At 58.1% G+C, this 13,543-nt stretch overlaps 1 protein-coding gene across 15 annotated transcripts in view; it reads left to right on the forward strand.

Moving 5' to 3' along the window:
* TMEM94 (transmembrane protein 94) overlaps positions 1-13,543 on the forward strand; it is a 35,026-nt gene that overhangs the window by 20,180 nt on the left and 1,303 nt on the right. For 2 of the 15 annotated variants that reach the window (XM_087441564.1, XM_087441557.1), the window contains 29 exons: positions 507-626; positions 983-1,110; positions 1,444-1,580; positions 3,097-3,299; positions 3,655-3,806; positions 4,166-4,268; positions 4,479-4,565; positions 4,821-4,937; positions 5,297-5,353; positions 5,636-5,740; positions 5,870-6,034; positions 6,279-6,488; positions 6,999-7,314; positions 7,624-7,797; positions 8,184-8,286; positions 8,407-8,624; positions 9,351-9,532; positions 9,622-9,772; positions 10,019-10,134; positions 10,261-10,360; positions 10,696-10,804; positions 11,037-11,226; positions 11,464-11,541; positions 11,839-11,924; positions 12,186-12,267; positions 12,565-12,713; positions 12,802-12,896; positions 13,004-13,097; positions 13,285-13,455. In XM_087441564.1, coding sequence (XP_087297690.1) covers positions 507-626; positions 983-1,110; positions 1,444-1,580; positions 3,097-3,299; positions 3,655-3,806; positions 4,166-4,268; positions 4,479-4,565; positions 4,821-4,937; positions 5,297-5,353; positions 5,636-5,740; positions 5,870-6,034; positions 6,279-6,488; positions 6,999-7,314; positions 7,624-7,797; positions 8,184-8,286; positions 8,407-8,624; positions 9,351-9,532; positions 9,622-9,772; positions 10,019-10,134; positions 10,261-10,360; positions 10,696-10,804; positions 11,037-11,226; positions 11,464-11,541; positions 11,839-11,924; positions 12,186-12,267; positions 12,565-12,713; positions 12,802-12,896; positions 13,004-13,097; positions 13,285-13,455 — 3,998 coding nt within the window. Of the gene's footprint in view, positions 1-506; positions 627-809; positions 875-982; positions 1,111-1,443; positions 1,581-3,096; positions 3,300-3,654; positions 3,807-4,165; positions 4,269-4,478; positions 4,566-4,820; positions 4,938-5,296; positions 5,354-5,635; positions 5,741-5,869; positions 6,035-6,278; positions 6,489-6,998; positions 7,315-7,623; positions 7,798-8,183; positions 8,287-8,406; positions 8,625-9,350; positions 9,533-9,621; positions 9,773-10,018; positions 10,135-10,260; positions 10,361-10,695; positions 10,805-11,036; positions 11,227-11,463; positions 11,542-11,838; positions 11,925-12,185; positions 12,268-12,564; positions 12,714-12,801; positions 12,897-13,003; positions 13,098-13,284; positions 13,456-13,543 lie in introns of all 15 variants that reach the window. The other 13 variants (XM_014789254.2, XM_087441558.1, XM_087441553.1 and 10 more) reach the window with 12 other exon arrangements.

Genomic DNA, 13,543 nt, shown 5'->3' on the forward strand with positions numbered 1-13,543 from the left:
ATTGGTTTTTGTTTTAAACTTGGCTTTAAAGATTAGGAACTGTAGAGCCAGCCCTGATGGTCTAGTGGTTAAAGTTCTACATGCTCCGCTTCAGTGGCCCAGGTTCAGTTCCCAGGCATGATACCACGCCACTCGTCTGTCAGCAGCCATGCTATGGCAGCAGCTCACATAGAAGAACCAGAAGAACTTACAACTATACACAACTATGTACTGGGGCTTTGGTAAGGGAAAAGGAAGAAAAAAGGAGGAAGATTGGCAACAGATGTTAGCTTAGGGCAAATCTTCCCCTGCAAAAAAAACATTAGGAACTGTGTACTCCAATGTCTTTTAATGTGGTGGAGATCTGAGCATGCTTACACCCTGAGGGACAGGGGCCAGTGGAGGAAGAGAAGGTGAGGCTTCAGGAGGAAGAAGGAAGGGCCTGGCAAGGGGAGAGGGGAGTGCCCCATATTGGCAGGGACCTGGGGTCTCCAGGGAGATGCTGAGCACCTCTTGCTTTCCTGCAGGGCGAGCCACCCTTGGCCCTGGGCCTGTCCACCCGGAAGGCCCTCAGCATCCTGAAGGAGCAGCTGGAGGCAGTGCTGGAAGGACACTTGAAAGAGCGGAAGAAATGTCTCATGTGGAAGGTGAAGCTTCTTCACGGGGAGGCCAGAGCCTGGTTGAGATGGCAGAGAAGCTTGGGAAGCCCATTCTCAGAGCCGTGACTCGCTCTGTCACCCTGGGCGGCATGATTTGACCAAGACATCACTAAAAATCAAAAAGAAGCGGGATTCCCTTTCAGAGTGATGTGCTGACCCCTCTTGCTGCAGGAGCCCAGGCTGGACCCCAGCTGAGTCAAAGCGAGAAGACAAAGGCGGCCACGGGGCTGGATCGGGTGGGTGTGGGGGGAAGGTGGCCAGATTCTAGCAGGACGGAGAACCTCGGCTCCTTCCTACCTCCTTGTCCCCAGGCCTCTCACTCCCCGCCTCCTGTCCCTCCTCAGGAGCTGTGGAGGACCAGCTTCCTGCACCACAGTAACCGCTGCTCCTGTTTCCACTGGCCGGGAGCCTCACTCATGCTGCTAGCTGTTCTGCTGCTGCTGAGCTGCTATGGGAGCCAGCCAGCTGGCAGGTACATGGGCAGCAGCCCTGGGGAGAGGCTTCCTCCCAACCTCTCACACCATGGGGCCTGAGCCTGTCCCTCTCCTGCCTCAGCAGAGTGTTTCTGCCATCCCACCTAGGACATCCCAGGGCAGAGGGGCTGCTGCCCCCATGGTCGGCACCTGTGTTGTTTAGAAATCCTCAGTCTCTTGGCTGGCTGGTGTCAGAGCCAGAATGAGACGCTCTTTTCAGAAGAGACTGGGCAGGTTGGGGTGGGGTGGGGTGGGGGTGGTCCAGGGCCTTGGGTGGGCTGGTTTGGAGAGCCTCTCCCTCCCTCCTAGTACCCCTCACCTCTTCCCACCAGCCACGGGGTGGAGCTGGTGAATGCCGCGGCGCTGTTCCTCTTGCTGCTTCTCAACCTCGTCCTCATTGGACGGCAAGATCGGCTGAAGCGTCGGGAGGTAGAGCGGAGGCTCCGAGGGATCATTGACCAAATCCAAGGTGAGGCCAAGGGTCAGGCATGTTGGGTGGGAAAAGATGCCCAGTGATGTGTCAGAGCCCTAAGATCTCCCCTCCAGAGTTTCAGCACATAGGCGTTGCCTGTGGTCAGCATTCCAGGGGCTCTTGTTATCAAGAGAGCTAGAAAGATGCCCTGCTCTCTTTACAGCAGGACAGTGAGAGCCATGGGACAGTCGTGGGTACTCAGGCTGTGGCCTGGGCAGGCAGGCAGGCTGATGGCAGCACAGTAGACTTGTGGGCTTGCTCCTGCTAGTTGGGAGACTAACAGAGAAGACCCTCTCTCTTGGCAGGAGGACAGTTGAGATTTTCTCTTCCAAGTCTGTCTTGTCTGGTGGTACTGGGCCAGGGGAGGTGTGAAGGTGGACCAGAGAAGTCTGAGATCCTGCAAGAATTGGGATTGGTGGCAGGGAGCTGGGATCCCAAGATGGAGCAGCCCGGTTCCTAAAGAATGGGATTACTTGGTCAGATTTCTGCTTGTGCTTCCGTTCAGCTAGTGTTTATTAAGCCCTGGCTGTGGATTGAGGGTTACATTAGGCTCTTTTGAGAGACAATGGTTCCTGCTTTCCAGGGGCACGCTGTCTTGTAAGAGAAGCAGCACCTACTCTCCTGGGCAGAGAGGTTTAAAGGCTAAGTGAGAATGTGTTGGTTCATTCTGAAATGATTAATAAACTGCAGCTATATGCTAGGCACTGGGAGTATAGCGGTGCCCGAGAAAGATGGGCCCTGCTCTCCAGACCTTAGTCTCTTGCTAAGGAACCATCAGTGCCTCCCACTTGCTTATCAAAGCCATCCCACGTGGCTTCCCAGAGCCTCTGGCACAGGCTTCCACCTTCCTCTCCAGCCTCTTCTCTTGCTATTCATCCTCATGTTAAAACTACTTACCAGTCCTAAACCCACTGCGGACTTCCCTGCCTCTGTGCCTTTGTCCTGCTGTCCTTTTGGCATGCTTCTCCCTCACTCATCTCCAACAGACAAAATCTCACTCATTCTTCAAGACCCATCTTAAATGCTCCCTTTTCCACGAAGCTGTCTCTGATCGTCGCAGCTCTTCTGTGCTCCTGCAGCACTGGGATCTTTCCTAACACTCTTAGCACATTTGCCATGTTTGGAGTTATCTGCCCACGTGTCTCATCTCTTTTTGGTTGTGGCTTCTTGAGGGCGGGGACTGTGTAGTCTTCACCTTTGGCCTTTGTACTCCTCACAGGGCTCAGCACACCCCTCAGCGACATTTGTGAAGTGTATTTGAACAGAACAGGGGTATAAAAAATAAGAGCTTCCGGTGTTCAGAGGAGCTGGAAGTGCCTGGGCTGGAGTGGTTGGGGAAGGCTTCATGGGGGAGGTGACCTTGAAAGAGTAGAGGTGTTAGAATGTATGGCATTGGTTGATGCAGGCCTTCTGGGAAAGGAAGAAGAGCAGACACAGTTCCATAGGTGTGTGCTGGGTCTAGCTGGTGTGTAGAGCCGTGGGTGAGGTTGTTTCCCTCTTTCATTCTCATCAGATGCCCTCAGGGATGGCAAGGAGATCAAGTGGCCAGATGCCATGTACCCAGACCTCCACATGCCCTTTGCACCTTCCTGGTCTCTGCACTGGGCCTACAGAGATGGACATCTGGTCAACCTGCCAGTTAGCCTGTTGGTAGAAGGAGACATCATAGCTCTGAGGCCTGGCCAGGAATCATTCGCCTCTCTGAGGGGGATCAAGGTAGCTTGAGGCTTTTCTCCTTCCCTGGAAATGCTGTGGGAGAGTCCTCAGGCAATGGTGGGAGGGTCCCAGGGCTTAGTCCTGAAACTTCCTAGCCAGCTCATAGGCTTCTTGGCAAGGGCTCTAGGAGAATGCAGAAGAGCTGGAACATCTCTCTCCTTGTCACGTTCTTTCTTTCCTCTGATCCTCAAGCTGCTAGGAATCCAATTCCACAGGCCCCACCCCAACTGACTCTTTGCTAACTGATGGTCCCCAACCCAATGAGATGTCTCCACTTAGCTGGAATTGTCAAGGAAGAGTGGCTTCCGATAGAAGCCTTTAATTGCCCTCGCCCTCTCCTCTTGGTCACTGGCAGGATGATGAGCACATTGTCTTGGAGCCAGGAGACCTGTTTCCCCCTTTTTCTCCACCCCCCTCCCCCCGAGGAGAAGTGAAGAAAGGGCCGCAGAACCCCCAGCAGCACCGGCTCTTCCGCGTCCTTGAGACCCCTGTGATTGACAACATCAGGTAGGGGTGCTGCCCTGCCTTCCTCCTGTCCTTCCACTTCTCCTCTTCCCCCTTGAGCAAGGGGTGGGGTGACAAGGAAGGGGACTTTTTCATACTGAGGCCCTCTTAGGGCAAGCATCTCTGTAGGTTCTTCTCTTTAGCATCTTGTGAGAATTCTTAGGCTGATTGCTCCCCTTCCAGTCTGAACTCGGTAGGGGCAGCTTTGGAGGCTGCCACAGGCCACTCTCCCAGGGGGCCACTTGGCCGGGGCCAGGGACCAGGAGGAATTGCAGGTCTCCATGATACTCAGTGAAGGTGCGGGTTTCTGGCCTCTCCCCTGAGCATGGCTCGCCTGAGTATAGGGTCACCTCTTTCTGCAGATGGTGCCTGGACATGGCCCTGTCCCGCCCAGTCACTGCACTGGACAATGAGAGGTTCTCTGTACAGTCAGTGATGCTGCACTACGCCGTGCCCGTGGTCCTGGTGCGTGAGGCTGGGCGTGGGGCAGGGAGAGGGCTAGGAAATGGGGGAACCTCAGGGCCAGACTCAGGTGAGCCTGTGAATGAAGAGGGGGTCCCAGAGTGAGCCAGCCAGTGCCGGGGGGTGTGAGTGGGCAGAGGAAGGGGAGCCTTAGAGCCTGGGTCCCTCTCTGGGGAGGAAGGGTTAAGGCTGTACCTCTTCTGTTCCCAACAGGCCAGCTTCCTCATCACCAATGCCCTACGCTTCATGCTGAACGCCCCCGGCGTCACGTCCTGGCAGTACACCCTCCTCCAGCTACAGGTAACTCCTCTCATGCTTTTCTCTTTCCCTTGAGGCTGGGTCCCCTCGTGGTGCCCTGACTGCCCAGGGGTCCCTCAGGCTTCGGCTTAAAGATGCCTGCTTCCCTTCTTTCCCTTCCTGCCCCCGAAAGACAGCTGTCCCTTTCTATTCAGGGAGTGGCTCTGGGGTCGGGAAGCCCTTTGCTCCTTTCCTTCCCTCCCTCCCTCTGGTCCAGCAGCTCTTTGGGCGCCGTCAGTGTGGTTCACTCTTTCCCAGGTGAATGGAGTCCTGCCCATCCTCCCCCTGCTCTTTCCAGTCCTCTGGGTTCTGGCAACTGCCTGTGGAGAAGCCCGTGTCCTGGCCCAGATGAGCAAGGCCTCCCCCAGCTCCCTGGTAGGTTGTTCCAAGGCATCCAGGGGACAGTGCAGAAAAAAACAAAAAAGAGGGAGTCGGCTGTGCCCAGCGACCAGGGGTGGAGGTCCAGCCCCACTGTGGGCCCAGCGCTTGGGCAGGCCCTGGGCAGCTCTCCAAGGGCTTTGCCCTTCCTATCCAGAAGAGCCTCCGGGCCAGGCCCTGGGGGTGGGTGAGCATCCATCCTGGCTCTCAACAGATGGGAGATTTGGGGACTGCCTGGTGTCGTTTACCAAAGGCACTGGGAGCCTTGCTGGTGGGGGGCCCCCACCCTGCCCCTTAGAGGCCTGTGTGAAGGTGGCATTTTCCTCCCTGAGGCTCACACCCTCTTCTCCGTGCAGCTGGCCAAGTTCTCGGAGGATACCCTCAGCAGCTATACAGAAGCCGTCTCCACTCAGGTACACTCACCAGGGACGGATTCTGCCCCAGGCCTTGTTAGCCACCAACGTGGACTCCCTCAGGGCCCTTCTGGAACCCTGGGACTCTCCTACTTTGTGGCCTTCAAGCCTCCAGCAGGGCTCTTGGAGCCCCCAGTCTGCCCGTCTCACATGGACAAATGCCTCTCCACCCTTACTTCCTGGCGGCCCCCTGGACTGTTCCCTCTTTTGGCCCCAGAGGCCCTGTCTAGGGAAATGCGGCTGAGCCCTAAATGGCCACACAGACTTTCTCTCTCCCACCAGGAAATGCTACGCTGCATTTGGGGCCACTTCCTGAGGGTGATCCAGGGGACGTCGCCCACACTGAGCCACAGCTCCAGCCTGCTGCACAGCTTGGGCTCCGTCACGGTGAGGGAGGGCCCTGCCTCAGCAGGCCTGCGGTCTGGCTGTGTCTGGGTGCCCGTCTGCCATTTAGGTGGCCCCTGGGTGGGTTGAGGAATGCCAAGCCCCCTTCCCAATCCCCATCTCTCCCTGCAGGTCCTGTGCTGTGTGGACAAACAGGGGATCCTGTCCTGGCCAAACCCCAGCCCAGAGACAGTGCTGTTCTTCAGCGGGAAGGTGGAGCCCCCACACAGCAGCCACGAGGACCTAACGGATGACCTGTCCACCCGCTCCTTCTGCCATCCCGAGGTAGAGGAGGAGGTATGGCAGGCTGCTGGGGGCTGAGCTCTGGGTCTGGCCGTTTGGCCCTCGGAGCCCGGCCAGTGACCTCAGGGGGGGTGAGGCTAGGAGGAGAAGGAGCGCTTAGTCACTATTAGGACCTGTCTCTGAGCAGTTCAGGCGGAGCCACCCGAAAAGGCAGTGAGGGGACGTAACCGCCCTGCCTCCCTGGTCCATGGCAGCCGTGGGGACCCTGGTCCGAGGCCTGGCTCCTTGTTTTCCTCAGCCCCATGAACGAGACGCCCTCCTGGCTGGCTCCCTGAACACTACCCTGCACCTTTCCAATGAGCAGGAGCGTGGCGACTGGCCTGGCGATGGTCCCAAGCCCCCTGAGTCCTACTCCCACCACAAAGCACACGGCCGCAGCAAGCACCTGTCCGGCTCCAACGTGAGCTTCAGCAGGGACACGGAGGGCGGTGAAGAAGAGACTGGCAAGGTGAGAGGAGAGAGTGGAGAGCCGCCACCTCAGTCAGCCACAGGGTGTCCTTGCCTCCCCACCAAAGGGGTACAGCCCAGCCTGGATGGATGAAGCCGAAAGCACAGATCTCGCGGCCTCTGTTCTTGGGCCTCCAGGCTTGACCAGGCAGGACCACCTCCTGAGGCCCTGCCCAGGACTCTTCCCCCTTTCCGGGTTTCACTGATGGTAATTGGTTGGGGCAAGGCCCTCTCTCATAGTCACAACCTCTAGAGATAGAAAGCCAGTGGCTCCCTCTAAAATGTTTTCCCCTGGCTGAAAAAGATCTTTCATTGTTTTCTCTTTGGTCTGGTCATCCCTCTTCTTAGGTATTGCCAGTATCGTTGGGTGTAGATACTAGAAGCAGACAGGAGCCCAGGAAGGACAGGAAGAAGATTTTGGGGAGGGGTGGATTGAGCATGAGCACTCAGGGCCCACCCCCCTCACCCGTCCCAGTCTGAGGCTCCCCTTTCCCCCCAACGTTTCCCTCAGACCCAGCCTGGGCTGGAGGGCGAGCCCTACGAAGCGGAGGACTTTGTGTGTGACTACCACTTGGAGATGCTGAGCCTGTCTCAGGACCAGCAGAACCCCTCCTGCATCCAGTTCGATGACTCCAACTGGCAGCTCCACCTCACCTCCCTCAAGCCCCTGGGCCTCAATGTGCTGCTGAACTTGTGCAACGCCAGTGTCACCGAGCGGCTGTGCCGCTTCTCGGACCACCTGTGCAACATCGCCCTGCAGGAGAGCCACAGCGCCGTGCTGCCCGTGCACGTGCCCTGGGGCCTCTGTGAGCTCGCCCGCCTCATTGGTATGTGGCCGCTGGCAGGGTTGGCTGCTGACCTCTTAGAAGACACCAGGCCACCAACTCCAAACAGACCAGTCCCGGGCATGGCATTTGTCAAGAGCGCCATCAACCCTTTTAGCTTCTGGTCGTCCCCTTTAACCAGGCACTGCTGTTTGACAGCACTTCTTAATCTGCGAAGATAACTGACTGGCACAGAAAGGTGGAGGGAACCCGTGCAGCCTGACTGGGTTTCTCTCCACACCAGGGAGGGAGGTGCAGTGGTGGGGCTTCCTTCTTTCCAGAGGCCCTGAGTTGCTGTCCCTCCTCCTGTAGGCTTCACTCCTGGGGCCAAGGAGCTCTTCAAGCAGGAGAACCACTTGGCGCTCTACCGCCTCCCCAGTGCTGAGACGGTGAAGGAGACCTCGCTGGGGAGGCTCTCCTGTGTCACCAAGCGACGCCCCCCGCTCAGCCACATGATCAGCCTCTTCATCAAGGACACCACCACCAGTGAGCCTCCACACTTGGCCCTTAGCAAGCCAAACCTTCCAGGGGCTTGGCAGGGCGGGGCTCTTTTTAGGGAGCAGTGGGCAGATGAGCACTACACAGCTTCCTAAGACCTCAAATGTGGCAGGGATTGGATTTGGGGACCAGGGCTGGGATGGTGGTGGCCACAGAGGGTGGGACTGTTTGAAGAACAGGCAGTTTAGTGCCTTCATTACAAGCCCAGTGGCATTCCATACAGGCTTGCTGCCTGAGGCCTAGGGAGTTCCCACCCCCTCAGGGGCTCCTTAGCACCCTTCTCAGGGATGGCATGTGTTCGCCGAGGGCAGAGTGAGGGGCAGGGTGACCTGAGGCACTCATGATTTGGCCTTTCTCTCCCCCTGCCCACTCAGGCACAGAACAGATGCTGTCCCATGGCACGGCCGACGTGGTCTTGGAGGCCTGCACAGACTTCTGGGATGGAGCTGACATCTACCCTCTTTCGGGTTCTGACAGGTGTGTGAGGAAGCACACGCAGTGGCAAGTGCAGTCAGCTCTGGCCGTCTGCCTGCCCAGCTCACAGGCATGAGGCATCCCAGGACCACTCGCCTCACTTCTGCTCTGCTTCCCTGGCAGGAAGAAAGTGCTGGATTTCTACCAGCGAGCCTGCCTGTCTGGTTACTGCTCCGCCTTCGCTTACAAGCCCATGAGCTGTGCCCTGTCCTCTCAGCTCAATGGCAAGTGCATCGAGCTGGTGCAGGCGCCTGGCCAGAGCAGCATCTTCACCATGTGTGAGCTGCCCAGCACTGTCCCCATCAAGCTGAGCACGCGGCGCAACAGCTGGAGCTCTGACGGTAGTGGGCGTGTCCGTCCCAGCGGGGCCGGGAGCGGGGAGGGTTTCTGGATGGCCATGGGATCGATCGTAGCAGAGGGGACAGTGGGCATAACACAGGACCCGGAACGCCGAGGTGGCACTATCTGGTGACATGGGTGAGTCCCTTAGTCCTCTCATGTAGAACTAGGTGCTTAGTCTGTCCTCCTCACAGGTTTATTGTGACTCTCCAGTGGGATAATGTATAGAAAAGGGTTTTTTTGGAAGTTTTAGAGCACAGCGTTTATAGAATGTTAGCCATATTTGAATCAGACAGAAGGCCGGATCACAAATCTGCTGGAATAGAGGGACCTAGAACTCCACCAACCCCCACCCCACCCCCGCCCCACTCGGCCAAACACAGACTTACAGGCTCTTATGATCCAAGAGACCTTGATTTGAAGCCATTGCTGAGGGTGGGGCCAGACCCTTACCCCTGGACCAGGGCTGGGCTCTGTTGTTACTCCATAGGATTGTCACCTGACTGATGAGTACCTTTCATTGTCTTTTCTCCTGTGTCTTTTGGCTCCTTTACGTGTCTTGGCTGTATGTGTGCGTGGCTGTGTGTGGTCCCCTGGGGCCTGCATGCTCATTGATTTGGGTGTGGCATCTGTGTGTGGCCCTGGGCTGCCTCCTGGAATCTGCTGGTTCCTGGATGTCTGACTGGGCCGTGCGCTGGCTGGGCTTTGTGCCTTGTGCCCACCTGAAGAAGGGATCGGGGAGGTTCTGGAGAAGGAAGACTGCATGCAGGCCCTGAGCGGCCAGATCTTCATGGGCATGGTGTCCTCCCAGTACCAGGCCCGGCTGGACATCGTGCGTCTCATCGACGGGCTGGTCAATGCCTGCATCCGCTTCGTCTACTTCTCTTTGGAAGATGAGCTCAAAAGCAAGGTGGGGGGAGCCATCCCCCTCTGCCACCACTGACCCTTTTTCCCATGGGCTTTTGGGCCCATCTGTTCATTGCCATCTGCCTTTTGCAGGTGTTTGCAGAAAAGATGGGCCTGGAGACAGGCTGGAACTGCCACATCTCCCTCACGCCCAATGGTGACATGCCTGGCTCTGAGATCCCCCCATCCAGCCCCAGCCATGCCGGCTCCCTGCATGATGACCTGAATCAGGGTGAGAGCAAAGGTTTGTGGCGGGGACAAGGTGGTTGGGAGGTTCCCCCTCCTTGGAGCCGCAGCTAGAAGGAGCCTCCATGGATCCCTCCTGATAAGAACATTCCCTTGGAAAATAGTTCTGATCTCCCTGTGGTAATGGCAGTCAACAGGGAAAGAGAGTACACCTGGAGGCAGGAAGTTCTGTGCCATCTGCAAGGCAAGCACAGGCCCCCAGAAGGCTGGCCCTAAGGTGAGGGACTGGCTTTCATCCCCACAGTGTCCCGAGATGATGCTGAAGGGCTCCTCCTGATGGAGGAGGAGGGTCACTCGGACCTCATTAGCTTCCAGCCTACGGACAGCGACCTCCCCAGCTTCCTGGAGGACTGCAACCGGGTACGATGGCAGGGTCTGTGCCCCCACACTTCTGGAGGTGGCACATGGCTGGTCCAGGGCAGAGAAGGGAGGGTGGAGGGACCCTTCTCCGCTACCCTGAGGCCCTGGCATCTCTACTGTCTCCAGGCCAAGCTGCCCCGGGGCATCCACCAGGTGCGGCCCCACCTGCAGAATATTGACAATGTGCCCTTGCTTGTGCCTCTCTTCACCGACTGTACCCCCGAGAGTGAGTACTGTGGCCACGGTTACTCAGGCAGCCTGGCCCCTTTCGCTGAGCATTGCCCGGGCCTAGGAACCCTGTGGGCTCTGGAGGGGATGTTAGTTTCCCATGCAGGGAGCAGAGGAGCCTGGGCTGGAATGAGCTGGGGAATCCAGTGGGCTGGTGCCAGGGGTGTGCCCATTCTAGGGAGTCAGAAATGACGGTAGTCATACAATATTCATGATACTGAGGGTAGGATAGGATGGTCCCAAAGACAGGCCTGCTTCCCCTTGTCTCCTGTTCTCCTGTCCTGTGGGGCTCTGCCTGCCTGACTCTTGTGCCCCCTGACTCTGCCCCCTCAGCCATGTGCGAGATGATCAAGATCATGCAGGAATACGGGGAGGTGACCTGCTGCCTGGGTAGCTCTGCCAACCTGCGGAACAGCTGCCTTTTCCTTCAGAGTGACATCAGGTCAGGGCGACACCCTGGAGCTGGGGGCTGGCCTCTACTTCCCGGAGACCCCAGACTCGGGCTTGCATGGGGCTCAGGGCATATTCCATGGCTGATCTTGCCCTAATTGGGACCAAGGGCCCTACCTGGGCATGGTGGGGAGAAAAAGGAGCCAGTGCTTGCTCAGTCCCAGGGGAGATAGGGTCTTTGTGGAGTGCCAGTGATGGGTACGCTTTCCCCCTACACTGAGCAGCATTGCCCTGGACCCCCTGTACCCGTCCCGCTGCTCCTGGGAGACCTTTGGCTACGCCACAAGCACCAGCATGGCCCAGGCGTCAGATGGCCTTTCTCCCCTGTGCCTCTCGGGGCAGCTCAACAGCCTGCCCTGCTCTCTGACCTTTCGCCAGGAGGAGACCATCAGCATCATCCGGCTCATCGAGCAGGTGGGGGCTCGGGTGGGCAGAGTGGTGAGGGGTGCGGGGCCTGCTTGGGGTGGGGAGTAGTGACACAGGATCCAACTGGGCTCCCAAGAGCTGGTCCACCTTCAAGCGAAGCCCTCCCAGCCAGTTTAGTTTACCTCCCCCACTTCCTAGCAGGAGCATCTGGGGCATCTGGCTCAGCTGAAGCTTGTCAGCTGCAGGGCCTGAGAGAGGCTACAATCTGTCCCTCCTGGTCTCTAGGCTCGGCACGCCACCTACGGCATTCGCAAGTGCTTCCTCTTCCTGCTGCAGTGCCAGTTGACTCTTGTGGTCATCCAGGTGAGGAGGGGCCAGCTCCGGCCTTGCCCACTCCCCGCTCCTTCACTCAAGGGCCAGTTGAGAGTCTGAGGCGGGAGGCTGGGAGGCTGCAGCACAACTTAGGGGGTCCCTAGAGCCTTTGTGAAACCCCTGGGCTTTTGGAGATGACGCCATTGGCAGGATAGTGTCCCCTCTGGCCCCAGCTCCTCTGAGCCAGGACGTGAGTGTCTGTCTGGCCCGGGTGAGGCCACCCTGGCACTCCCTGCATCTTACTATCTGCCAGAATCTAATAGCCTTTCCTGGGTTCTCTTGGCCTAGTTCCTTGCTTGCCTAGTCCAGCTGCCGCCACTCCTGAGTACTACCGACATCCTGTGGCTGTCCTGCTTTTCCTACCCTCTGCTCAGGTGAGAGGCTGGGACACCCCTTCGTGCCCAGGCAGGTAGTGTTGGGATGTCACCCAGCATCTCCGAGAGCTCAGGTTCTGGGAGCCCTGCTCAGTGCTCACCCCCTCGGCACAGGAGGCATCGGGGGGACTCTCCCCCTTGTCTCATCCCACCTCCCCACCAAACCTGACCTTACTCCCAAGACTCCCAAAGGCTTCCCACATGGGAATTGGGGGACAGAGGGTCACAGTCACTGTCCTTTATCCAGTATTTGCTTTCCAGCATCTCTCTGCTGGGGAAGCCCCCGCATAGCTCCATCATGTCTATGGCAACAGGGAAAAACCTTCAGTCCATTCCTAAGAAGGTAAGCAATGCAGAACTCTGTGAGCCTGGGCCTTTCCTGAGGAATGCGAGTGTGGAGGGGGCTGAGCCTTGGGGGAGAGAGTGATAGGGATGGGGTTTTTCCATCAGAACTTCCCCTAGACCAAAGGGGAGGTGGTGGTACAGAATTGGGCAAGACTCTCGCTGGGGCAGGCAGTCCCTGCTCCTATCCCCCTGGGCCTGCCCATTTACCGAAGAGCCTGTTGAATCCATGAAAAAGCCAGCTGGATGCCAGAGAGGCCGTTGCCAGGGGAGTGACAGGCCTCCCTTCTTCCCGCAGACCCAGCACTACTTCCTGCTCTGCTTCTTGCTCAAGTTCAGCCTCACCATCAGCTCGTGCCTTATCTGCTTTGGCTTCACACTACAGAGCTTCTGCGACAGCTCCCGGGCCCGTAACCTCACCAACTGCTCCTCCATCATGCTGCCCAGGTGGGTCCCGCCCCCAGGGCTTCCCCAACACCCCGCAGTCCACTTCCCTGGGCCCAGAGGGGGCTGAGCCCACGCCTTGCTTTGGCAGCCGTGCCAACACAGCTCCATCCTGGTTTGATGACTTTGCCAACGGGCTGCTGCCAGCTCAGAAGCTCGCCGCCGCCCTGACTGTCCTGCACACTGGTGAGGGGCTTCCAGGGAGGGACCGATGGCGGCTGGTGGGGGGACCAAAGGGCAAGGCTTTGGGCTATGGGAAGTCTGACACCCCCCACTGACCCCATTTTCTCCAGTCTTCATTTCTATCACCCATGTACATCGCACCAAGCCCCTGTGGAGAAAGAGCCCCTTGACGAACCTCTGGTGGGCTGTGACGGTGCCCGTGGTGTGAGTATCACTTGGATGGAGGGCGGGAGGAGGGGGAGGAGACGGAGGGGGCTTCAGCAGAGCTGATCTGAGGGTGGGATTAGGGCCAGAGGTTGAATGGTGCCTTCCTTGAGCTACTCGTACTGAGAAAATCAGGGAAGGAAGCGAGAAGACCCAGGTTGACCCAGGCTGCCCTCTCCTCTTACAGGCTGCTGGGGCAGGTGGTCCAGACGGCAGTGGACCTGCAGCTGTGGACGCACAGGGACAGCCACGTCCACTTTGGCCTGGAGGATGTGCCTCTGCTGACATGGCTCTTAGGCTGCCTCTCCCTGGTCCTTGTGGTGGTCACCAATGAGATTGTAAAACTGCATGAAATTCGGTGAGCCACTGGCAGGGCACTCCCTCTGGGCTCAGGCATGTTCCCTAAGCCTGTCACCTTCTGGGCATCATTTCCCCACCTCCCCACT

This window comes from Ceratotherium simum, chromosome 16 (genome assembly GCF_057802395.1).
Source record: "Ceratotherium simum simum isolate JZ-2026a chromosome 16, ASM5780239v1, whole genome shotgun sequence".
Classification (NCBI taxonomy): domain Eukaryota; kingdom Metazoa; phylum Chordata; class Mammalia; order Perissodactyla; family Rhinocerotidae; genus Ceratotherium; species Ceratotherium simum.